Raw genomic sequence first — 11,753 nt, 5'->3', positions numbered from 1 at the left:
ACACACACACACACACACACACACACACACACACACACACACACACAGGGCTACAGCGGACTCAGCAAAGTGTATTTCAAGGCAGATCTGGAGCAGCTGACTACAAAGCTCAAAGCTCAGGCCACCCTGTGGTGCAGAGTAAGTTCAAGTCCACACTCAGCTGCTTAGCAAGCCTTTGTCTCAAAGCTAAAGAATAAAAGGAGGGCTGGGGCTGGGGTATGACTTGGTAGAGCACTTGCCTTGCAAGTTGAAGGCTCTGGGTTCAAGCCCCAGTGTGGCGCATAAAAGAACACCCTGCACGGTCCTTCATGAAGGGTAGACTGTGGCAGCATGGACCTCCCTCAGAGTCAGTCCCCAGGAAACTGGAAGGCGTGGGTCTAAGAGACTTCCTGGCAAGTGTCCTCGGCTGCAAAATGCCGAGGTGGACATAGACATGGAGCTCCCTGGACCCTGGCACTTCACCCATGTCAAAGGCAGACAGGGAACACAGGACTTGGAGCAAATGCTACAGAGGCAGAGACACTCTGGCCCCTGGCTGGCTCTGCAGGGACAGTCTGTCTGGCCAGGTCCTCCCACTGGCCACCTTCCTCTGGGGAGGAAGTACAGCCTCCATCCTCCATCCTCCATCCTCCATCCTCCTCCTCCTCCTCCTCTCCCTCCTCCTCCTCTTCCTCCTCTTCTTCTTCCTCCTCCTCCTCCAGGAAGAACCAAGTGTCCTCCAGACCATTTGCTCCCACAGCAGGAAGAGTCCAGAAGATAAAGAGGAAGGGGCAGATAGATTCCCACCCATGGCATTTCAGAGGAACGGAAGCCAGAGGGAATCCTAATGACTACCTCACTGAGCAGAGGAGAGGGGCAGACCAGGCCCTAGTGAGAGGGCCTCACCTCATGGACAGGGGGCCAAGTCACAGCTGAGACAAAAGGGTCCCTGGCTTTCCCAGTCTTGACAGATCCAAACGTGGTGGTCTCTCCCCAGTTCTTAGAGAGTGTCTGAGAGTAATTAGTGACTGCCCTGAAAGTGCTAGCCATGAACAAGCCCAATACAGCCCCCCCTGTGTCTGGGCTGTAAGAAGGACTCTGTCACTGTGAAAATGGCCCAACCTCCTTCCCAGGCTCAGCCTGACCCAAGAGCAGGTCTCCAGTGTTCCCTTAGGACCCCACAGGTCCTAGGTGTGGGTGTAACTGGCAAGGGAGGCACACACACCCCTATATATACACATATACACCCCCAACCCGTGCTGGGTACAGTCCACGTCTTGTCTTGTACACAGACTTTAGTACTCTGGAGAACAATCTTTGGGGACCTTCACCCCTCTACTACCCTGACTATGCATAGAGTAAGCTAGCCTAGGGTAAGCTGCTCAGAAAGGCCTCGGGTCAGCCTGGTCATCTATCTCTGAATGACTCATTATGACCTCAGGGGGCAGTTTTGGGCACAGAAGATGTCCCAAAAGAGATAAGGGTAAATACCGCCACTAGCCATAGCACTCTCCCTTCAAGACAGGTCTCAGAGCATCCTTCCTGGCTATGGACAGGGAATCCAGGGGGAGGTGGGGTCACCTAGAGTTCAGCTTGGGGCCAGGATAGGGTCAGCCAACAGTCAGGAACAAGATAAGGGGCCCCAGGAGGGCGCCACCGCCAATACCAGCCGCCATCCCTCCCTGACTGGTCAACAAATATTTATTAAGCAGAGACTCTGGAGCCAGACTGCCCGGGGTCAGAGGTCAGGGCCCAGCTGAGCCTCTTGCTGCTCCTTTTGCTGCTCCAGTGACCTCGGCCTCTCTTGTGCCTCAGTTTCCTTGGCTGTCAAGTGCGACAGGCCTAGCCTGACCTCCCAGCGTCGTCCGGCAAATTAGCAAGTCTGGCATGGAGCAAGCCGTATGTTGAAGTGGCCACAGCCTCCTCCTTATTTTATTATCCTTTTTATTTTTACGACTGTCGTTATTGGTCTGGCAGCAGGCCAAGCAAAAAGGAGACACTCAGTCTCCGCCTGCACGGATCACAAAGTCCTGTGGAGTTCAGGGACAGGGGTATCCAGTAAGCCATGAACACAGAAGAAAGCTAAATAGGGGACCCCAGAGAAAAAAATACCATCTGTCACCGGCAGGAAGATGGAGGGCACAGGCCCCAGATCCTGTGCCTACGGCCTGCATCTTCCTCTCTTTGAAGGGAAGCTGACTGACCCTCTAGTCAGTGAGTCATTTCTGACAATAAAGTCAGCCAGACATGCCCACAGCACCAAGTTCAAGTCCTGGCTGCACCACGAAGTTCTGTGAATTTCTGCAAAAAGATTTTATCCTTGTAACAATACCTGATTAAAACCTTAACAAGTGCCGGGCGGTGGTGGCGCACGCCTTTAATCCCAGCACTTGGGAGGCAGAGGCAGGCGGATTTCTGAGTTCGAGAGTTCGAGGCTAGCCTGGTCTACAGCGTGAGTTCCAGGACAGCCAGGGCTACACAGAGAAACCCTGTCTCGAAAAACCAAAAAAAAAAAAAAAACCTTAACAAGCTTGGTAGTTAACCTGTGTGGAGATGAACTCTGTACCATAACACCTAGGGGGTGGGGTGAGGTGGGGTGGAGGAAGGTGCACAGGGAGTTTGAGGTCAGCCTGGGTCACATAGGCTAGCCCAGGCTACATGAGACTCTCCAAAACAAAACAAACCATACTTCATCCCCAAAATCTTCTCCTTCACAGGCCCCTCCAACCAAACATGGATAATTAACTGAGCAAGATCTCTTAGGCCTGGTCAGTTGGCCTGGACTCCACGATCACTGCTCAAGCTATGCGGTCAGAGACCCTTCAGGGACTCCTTGAGAGCACAGGTGCACCTCATGCCAACAGAACCTTAATGCTATGAGACTCTGAATCTTAGGAAGAGAATACAGTGAATCCAAGTCACAGAGGGGAAAACTGAGGACTTCTGGGAACTTTCCTTACCAGCCAAGGTTGAGGCTGGGAACACACAGGGTTGGGCTTCAGAGCCATCGTCCAGTGTGGCAAGAGAAGACAGAATCTAGGGCCAACCTGACCGTGGCCACCCCCAAACAGTCACTGGTGGGTAGGTTCTGGACCCTGTCTCCTGATGGTTGACTACAACCGCCTTGATGGGACCAGATCTTGAGGACAGAATCCAGGACTCAGAGGCTTTAGACAGAACCTAGAACTCAGAGTCCAGGTCCTTCTTAGGGCCAAGACTCTGACTCTCAACTAAAGCTAATGACCACAGACAACTAGACACACACTGTTCTCAGGCCTGGAAATCCCCTCTTGAAGTGGCTGACAGCAGATCCCAGCCCTTGACACTTCCAGAACAGCAATGGCTAAGCCTCTGAGGCAGATTGGTTAGCAGGCTGAGATATCAGTACCCACTCCATGGGGTGTATGGGAGAGTCCCCAAACCATCTACAGATCAAGGTGCATCTGAGATCCAATCCTACCCTCAAGCTTACAGGGTGGAAAACCCTGGCAGGGACCTTCAAAAAAACAAACTTCGGTAGGAGAAAACCCTTCATCCAGTGGTTAATTTATCTGAGCCCTCCTCCCTGGGGAGGAGAGCCAAGCCCTCCCCTCCCTGAAGGATCAGGACAAGCAGGATTCACCTTGCTGACACCCGCCTGCCTAGGGCCTAATCCCAGCCGAGGCTGATTCTTTTAATTGCTTTGAACTTCCCAGTCTGACACTTCCTCCTTCTCGTTCTGAGGCTCCCTGTGTAAATAAAGAATCGGTCACCTGACGAGCTAATATACCAGCCTGGCCCTCCGATGGCAGGTGGAGTGGGGTGCAGATTTCAAACACCTGTGCTCGTGAGCCGCCCAGTGCTTACAGAGATTCCTTTCACACTACCAGTTAGCTCCAAGGCCCCAGAGAGGCGCTGGAAATCCAAAAAAGTGCTATCTATGCTCTCCTTGGCAAAGCTAACGGGATGCACCAGCAGAATCAGTGGGCAGCCCCGTCTGTGAAGGGGGCTACCACAAACACCTGCCCATGAGTGACTGCTATGCTGCAGAGGACACCTGCCCTCCTGCAGAGGTAACCTTGCTGGAAGCTGGGGATTCCTGGCTCTAATTTTAGTTAGTCCTCTGGAAGGAAGTACCCAAGTGAACTAAACAGAGGAAAGGGAGAGCCCAGCTAAGAGGTTTGACAATTGCTATTTCAGGCCCTGGGAGAGAGGGAGACACGTGAGTGGCTGAGAGAGAATCTTCCAATGAAAACAGCCTGGGGCCAGGCCCTGTGGCACACACCTTTCATCCGCTCACTTTGGTGGAGGTGAGGCTGAGACAGGGGAATCTATGAGTTCCAGGCCAGCTGGAGCTAAATCGTGAGACCCTGTCTTAAGATAAACAACGACAAAGGCTGGACACCCCAGGAACAGAACAGGCTTTTCTCGGGGTAGGGCTGGACACAGAAGCATCCACAAAGGAATGCCCAGAGTCACCTACAACTGTCCTGCAGGGAAATTGCCTCCATTACCGGCTCTTCCTTGTGACCTTTCATCTCTGGTACATTAACTCTGTTACAGTGTGTGCCCTAGGTCAGGACGACTAAGGCCAGCTCCCTGGAGCTGAGTCCTGCCCAGACTGGTTCTTGGCCCACATCTGCTTCTCTGGACTCCAGGGCGGTAGGGACCTGGCAAGAGCCACAGGAGCCACAGAACACACAAGGAAAGCAAAAAGGCAACGTTAAGCCAACAGCCAGCCACGTGCACGTTTCCTAGCAAAACTATTACCAAATCATCTGCAGAAAACAGCAGACCGTGTCATGCACGAAGGCCACCCCTCTGCTCCTTCAGCACCCCAACACTTCTGCACTCCACAGACGCCTCAACTTCAATAGAAACTGTGTGCCAGGGCTTAGAGAAAGAAGAAGATAAAAACCCAGCACATTCTTAGAAGAAGCGGCCACACGCAGCCCAGCCCTCCCGACCTGAGGTCACGTGCAGTCGGACCCGGGGGTACCCAAGGGGGAAGCCACCGGGAGGGCCGGGTTCCCACGCCCGTCTGCTCGCTCCGAGGTCTCTAGCTTTCCTCGCGCCCGCGGGCAAGCATCTTAAGGGTGGAGGGGCTCCCCAGCTCTCCCGCGGTGGCCCCCGAAACTGAAAGTTGCAGAGCAGCCGCTGTCAGCGCGCACCGAGGCGCAGGAAACAGGAAGCCGCGCGCACTGCGGCCGCGGCCCCTCCCGGCCTCACAACAAAACCTTCCAGGGAATCGGGAGGGGGGCGGCAGGGCTGGGCCCCCCCCGGGTCGCCGCCCGCGGGAAAGTAACTTCACACCCGCGCGATCGCGCCCGGGGCGCAGAGCCGCCGGCTCCGCGCAGACAAAAGGAGCGAGACGCGCACCGGGCCGGGCGCCCCACGCGGCAGCGCGCACTGAGCGGGCAGCCGAGCAGCGCGCCCCTGTGCGCCCCTACGCGCCCTGGTCTTGGGACCCGAGGACCTGGCGCACGACTCGCTTACCTGGTAAGTAATAGAGAGGCGGCTTCAGTCCGAACATGGCTCAGGTTAGAATTCCATAGTGACCAGAGAGGGACGAAGAAGGAAATGAGGAAAAAAAAAATCAAGCCCAGCAATGAAACAAAACCAGCGTCCAAGCCACGGCGCTCTAAAATGTCCAAAACAATAAAATAAAGGCAGAAGAGCGATCCCCGGAGCGCCGTGGGTAGAAACCAGTTTGTGCTTTTTCCTTTTCCTTCTCCAAGATGATCAAAGGCTGCCTTTCCGTCCAGCGCCCGGGCAGGTTCGGCCACCTCGGCCGGAGCAGATCCACAGTGAGGTAATTGACCAAGGAAGGGCCGGAGCCTCCACGGCGGCCCGGCGTCTTCGCCGCGTGTGTATTTTCTGCCTTTTGGACTTGAGATGCAAATTTAAAAAAAAAAAAAAAGGAGGGGGAGCTGGCGGAGGGAAGAGGGCGGGAGAGCAGAAGAGGAGAGAGGAAAAATAAAGGGGGGCGGTGAGGGTGATGAAATTGGGGGGTTAAGGTCTTTAGGGATTACTCATTGGAAAGAAAAAGAGACAGGAGAGAGAGAGAGGAAAAGGGAGAGAAAAAAAGCACCCCCTAAGACGTGCGAACAGCAATCTCGCCTCCATTCAGCCATTTGAATGTCAAGGGCGAGGGTCAAGAGACCTGTTTCCAACAGGGTTTCACGTTCAGAACCAGAAGGGAAAAGGAAGGGGGGCGGCGGGAGGGGGCATCTGGTTGCCAAGGAGAAATCGGCTTTGTTTTCGTTTCCCCTTAGCTACTGGGTGAGGAGGGGCGGGGTGCGGAGAGGAGGAGGGGGCGCTCGGCAGGGGTGCTGGGGGGTGGAGAAAATTAATACCCAAACAGCCAAGAAGTACCGAGGGGGCAGATTTCGCCTCGTCAATGGGAGAGGCGACGGCGACAAACAAGTCTTGGGCTAGGGACGCTGGTGAGGGCAGGCTCCCCTCCCCCTTTCACCACCAGCACCCCCCCCTTTTTGGTTATCTCCCCGCCCGGCGTCCCACCACTGACTCAGACGGAGGGGGTGGGGAGGAGGGAGAGGAGGAGGAGGAGGAACTCGCGGGGGCGCAGCCGGCAGGAGCAGGAGAGCGGGAGGCGAGAGCGCGCGGCGGTGGAGAGCCCCTCGATCAATTTTCATGCAAGAATCATTATCGGTAAATTGGAAAGCTGGCTGCCTGACAGCAGATTTGTCTCCCCTAATGAAAGCGAAAGGGAAGGGGCGCAGCGGCGGGCGGCTCCTTCCGTCTGCGCCGCGTCCTCCCGGAGCTCCCGGCTGCGCGCCGCGGTGACGAGAGTCCCACTTGCGACCTGCCCGTGCGCGGCCTCAGAGCCTTACGGATCAGACCCGCTGCCCAGGGCTCCAGGCTGATGCTCCCGCTTCCGACTGCACGGTGCTCCCTTCTGCCCGGGAGCCGGCCGTTTGCAAACAGTGGGCGGCTGCGGGCGCCATCGGGGCCCCCCTCTGGCTGCCCAACTCCGCGCTCTGGCCGCCGGCCCGCCCTCGCTCCTCCCCACCCACGTCTGACAGCTGCGGGAGCCCGGAGCACGACCTCCCCCCCGCGACCGTGCCCCGGGGAGGCCGGGGCCGCCCTTTGTGCAGCCCGCAGCGGGCTGCGGAGACCGCGCCCGGGAGAGCTAGGGCCGGCGGTTGGCCTCTCTCTTTCCTTTCCTCCTCCCCCCCCCCCGTACGCCCTACCCCTTAAAAAAATCCCTGTTGCAAGTGTAATCAAATGCTTGATACCATCTCCCACACTCTCCTGCACCCGGGCATTATCAGATCCGGGAAGGCATGCTTCCAGGCAAACAGACCTAATAAATGCTATTACTGGGACTCTGCAAGCCCCGGCTGCACCATAGTAACGAGAGCCCGGCTAATTTGGTTTAAGCAAACGACCGACTGCACTGAGCGTTAGTGTGGCGCCTGTATCTCCCCTCCCCAGCCGCCGCGCGTTCACACCAGCTCAAGAAGGCCCCAAGTGATAATTCCCCAAATCGAAGGGGAAAAAACCCTGCCGCCAAACCACATCCTGTGCGCTCATTGTCCAGCCCAGCGATTTTAAAGAGACAGCATCCATTTACCCACACACCAGCCCCTACTACTAAAACGCACTCGGCAAAGCAAGTATCGAGACGCGACCATTTGTTTTTCAAGCCCTTTTATGGAAGCTCTCCCCACCTCCCGTGGCCCCACTACCTGGGGTTGTGACTCCGTGACACTAATGGTCCACCTTTTGACCCCAGATCCTCAGTTCCTAATCTGCAGGTACGCACAGCAGGCGCCACGGTCGCGCCTGGCTAGGGTTGCTGCCCTGGTCTCTAACCTTCTCACCCATCAGGGGCCCAAAACCAGTGGCCCTGAGATCAGAATAGACGCGATGAATTCAGGTAACTCTCAGAATATAGGCCCCCTCTTGAGCTCAAGAGGACACTTTGAGGGAGGTGGGGGCCCAGCCTTCTAATCCTTGCTGCGCCCCCCTCCCTCTGCAGCAGACCAGATGCGCGCGGCCCCGGGGAGGGCCCTGGGCCCCAAGTTGCAGGAAGGCGCCGCTGCTGGCCTCTAGCCGCTCTGCTACGCATGACCCCAGAGGTCGAGCCAGGCCCTAGGCTGTCGCCCTTTGTTTCCGGGGCTGCCTGCGAGGCGAGCACCCCCCCCCCCCCCCCCCCGCCCCCGCCCCCCCTGTCTAGGGTCATAGCCTCCATCACCTGCCCGCACTCTTCACGGTGGGCTAGATGAAAGAGGGACCAGGCGCGGCTCACACACATAACCCCCACCCCCACCCCTGCCTCGCGCCTCGACCCCTCACAAGCTCTGGTTGTACTTCGGGGGGAAAAGAATAAAAACTATTTTTAAAAGACCCTAAACTATCAGTTTGTGTTGTCACTCTTTTATTGGTTTTTAATTCCCCGGGATTACGGGAACAACAGTAGTAATTAATACGAAACCTTCCTCCACTGTATATGCTAATGGCAGAAGCCATAAAAATTAATTTGCAAACATGTCATTACACAATAGCTATACAGGCAATAAACCTGTAATTATGGGCCAATCACAGGCAGGGTACAGAGGGAGGATGCTCCCCCAATAGGCTGGGCACCCCTCCTTCCTTCCCCTGCTAAAGTAGAAGTCATCCTGAAAAGAGCCATCCTTGAAGCCACCTGTGGAGAAAGCTGCCCCGACTGGATTCCAAACTACCTGCTTCTGTGCCAGCCACTGGGGACTATTGGGGACCCATATTAAGGCAGGGGAGGCCTGGGCCGGACTTGTGAAGAGGCCCAGTGGGAGAAACAGGCGGGGAGAGGACCCTATGATGGTGGGCCAGCTCCACTAATCATCCCTCTATCATTGCCATAAAAGAACCTTTCTCCTAATAAGAATCCCAGTGCCTGCATCCAATTATTGAAGGCTGTGCGGGCCAAGCCCTAATTGCCTAGAGCCACACCCTGGGGAAGCAGCCTAGCTTGCTGTATGATGTTACTGATAGCTCAGTTCTTTCTCACCCCTGAGTCTGGAGGCTCAGAGTAACTTAGTGTCATTTCCTGATGATAGGGACATCTGAAGGGTGGAACACTCTCCATTCTACTGGGTGAAGAGTGGTTACCCCACAGTCCCCCCCCCAAAAAAAAAAACTGGTGCCAAAACATCTGAGAACACAAAGCCCCCCCCCCTCCAACCCCCACGCCCCAGCAGCCGGCTCAGTGCTGGCTCTCTCTGAATGGTTGAGTTGTTTGCCTAATGTGGCTGAACAGGGTAGCTGGCTGCAGTTTCTCTTTCCCACTGGCCCCTGTGGCTTTGCTGTGGTGAGTGGACCCCATCACTACAGCCATTCATATCCCACTGGGGAGCCAGCCCTCCACCAGACATGTCTGTGGCCTCCTTCAGATTGGGACATGTGCCCAGTGCTCCCGTCACAGACCATGTGGACACACCAGTACTGGCTGAGGATGTCTGTATTAGGCTGTTGCCTTCCTATGTTTTACCCTAGAGAAAGGTGTTCATGACCTCTCTCCTCCCCAGAGCAAAATGAACCTATCTCCTCTCCCCTACTTTCTCCCCCCCCCCAGCAGCAACAATTAGGAGGCTGGACCACCCAGAAACCATCCTCCCTCTGGGCTTTTTGGGATGCTGGGACACTACAGGGCATCTTTCCTCTCTCCTCCAGAGAGACAGACCACAGTGAAAGCCACCCAAGGTTAGAGAGGAGAGGGGCTAACAATACCCATTGGTCCATAGGAAAGAAGGTGGGGGTTCAGGCTGCCCTGTAGAGATGCATGAAACCATCTCTGAAGATGCTGTCCGCCATACTGGCTGCCCCTTCAACAAAGAGGGGCCCTCACACTCCCTCCAGCAGGGACATCCTTGCCAGGGCTCAGACATAGCCCAGCCAGTGCCAGCCAGCTGAACACAGTAAAAATAGCCTCGTACACATGCTAAGGCAGGCAGTTTTCTGTCAGCTGTACCCGTCGCCTAGCATGTGCGGTCCCCTAGGCCAGGCAGGCAGCTTGCCTTCCTGAGGAGGTGCACACAAGGAAGCCTCATGCCATAGACTCCAGAGAAGAGCGGAACCTGCAGGGCCACATGGCTCCTGGGACATGCTGGATCCTCCAGATGCCTGCCTGTCCCCTCTGGCAGGGCAGTAGGGCAGCAGTTACTTCCTGGGTGCTCAGTGCAGGCCAGGTGATGCTCTGAACACTCCTCATACACAACCCAGGGAATCCTGTGGAGCATTCCAGTCACCTTCACGATTCCATTCTCCAAATGAGGCGCAGGGAAGCTGTGCACCTTTTCTAAGGACTCAGAACCAGCAGATACCAGAACTAGGGTTTGAGCCCTGGAGGCCTATTCCTAAGCCCTGAGTACCTACTGTCTCCTCATCTGGAAATTGGGGTTGATCGTGCACGCGTGCCAGCGCGCATGCATGCTCCCCTAGGCCAGGCAGCCAGCTTGGCTTCTTGAGGAGGTGCATGCAAGGAAGCCTCCTGCCAGAAATGAGTGGGGCCTGCAGGGGCATGAGGGGAGTAGGTTTGGGTGCTTCCTGCACCTAACCAGCCCAGGGCCTCCACAAACATATGGGATGACTCCCAAGACTATGACAATGGTGACATCAGCAGCAGTGACAGGCATGTCTCTCAGTGGCTTTGTTAACATTCGGGGGACTTGCCTACCTACCCACCAAACAGACCTGTCCTCTTTTTTTTTTTTTTTTGGTTTGGTTTGGTTTGGTTTGGTTTTTTCGAGACATGGTTTCTCTGTATAGCCCTGGCTGTCCTGGAATTCACTCTGTAGACCAGGCTAGCCTCGAACTCTCAAACTCAGAAATCCGCCTGCCTCTGCCTCCCAAGTGCTGGGATTAAAGGCGTGCGCCACCACCTCCCGGCAGACCTGTCGTCTTATAACTCGGTACACTTGATACTAAGGCCCTGTGCTGTGAGGTCAACTGCCCAAGGATACAAAGGGAACAAGCAGCCACACCCACTTGTCCCTCTGGCTCCCGTCCTCACCTGACAAACAAACCCCTGAGATAAGTAAGCCCCAGATTGTAAGAGAAAAAAAGCCTGTGCTCACTGCTGGCCCTGACATCTGTGCCTGGATTGGCTTCCTTCTTTGTGTGAGGTTTCTACTCCTTGTGCCCTGACCAGGTGACCCATCTTGGGGATCTCATAAGGATTGTGGGATCCAAGCCCTGTGCTACCCTGTGCAGTGGGTTGAACAGTGGCCTCTCAAAGATGTGGTCTGGTAACTGGGCCTGGATCCCTGTTCTGAAGAAGAGGCTGAGCAGGTACGGTGAAGTGTGGGATCCTTCCTGAGTGCTGGTGGCCCATGGAGGGGCCAAGTGAGGCGGGATTCATGTAGTTCTATCACTTGGAAGGCTAAAAGCCCGGAGATAAGAAGAACACCAGCTTGGCTTCAGAAAGCAAGACTTGAAAAGGGAAGGAGCTTGGCTAGGCTGCTCTCAGTCCAGCGCTCAAGAGGCAGAGGCAGGAAGGACCCTGCACCCTGCCATTGAGGCCAGCCTGGTCTGAACCATAGAAAGTTCTAGATTCTCCAAGGCTACATATTGAGACTCTACCAAACATGCACGTGCACAGACACACACACACACACACACACAACCACAGAGCTGAGGAGATTCTTGTTGATAAAGTGGCATACAAATCTGGCCAAATCAGTGAGTTCCAGGTTCTGTGAGAGACTCTGGCTCAAAAAACAAGATGGAGACCAACTGAGGAAAACACATACACACACACACATATATACTCATGCACACAGACACATGCA

General features: G+C 55.4%; 1 protein-coding gene across 4 annotated transcripts in view; it reads right to left on the bottom strand.

Annotated features, from left to right (window-relative positions):
• Gse1 (Gse1 coiled-coil protein) overlaps positions 1 to 11,753 on the bottom strand; it is a 360,992-nt gene that overhangs the window by 87,059 nt on the left and 262,180 nt on the right. For 2 of the 4 annotated variants that reach the window (XM_028752333.1, XM_028752367.1), the window contains exon 1: positions 5,455 to 5,844. The exons of the other annotated variants lie outside the window; for them this stretch is intronic. In XM_028752333.1, the coding sequence (XP_028608166.1) occupies positions 5,455 to 5,491 (37 nt within the window). In that variant the 5' untranslated portion in view covers positions 5,492 to 5,844. Of the gene's footprint in view, positions 1 to 5,454; positions 5,845 to 11,753 lie in introns of those variants that run through there. 4 annotated transcript variants of the gene reach the window in all.

This window comes from Grammomys surdaster, unplaced genomic scaffold (genome assembly GCF_004785775.1).
Source record: "Grammomys surdaster isolate TR1022 unplaced genomic scaffold, NIH_TR_1.0 128, whole genome shotgun sequence".
Lineage (NCBI taxonomy): Eukaryota > Metazoa > Chordata > Mammalia > Rodentia > Muridae > Grammomys > Grammomys surdaster.
The sequence above is the reverse complement of the archived record's forward strand: the minus strand, read 5'-3'. Positions and strand labels throughout refer to the sequence as shown.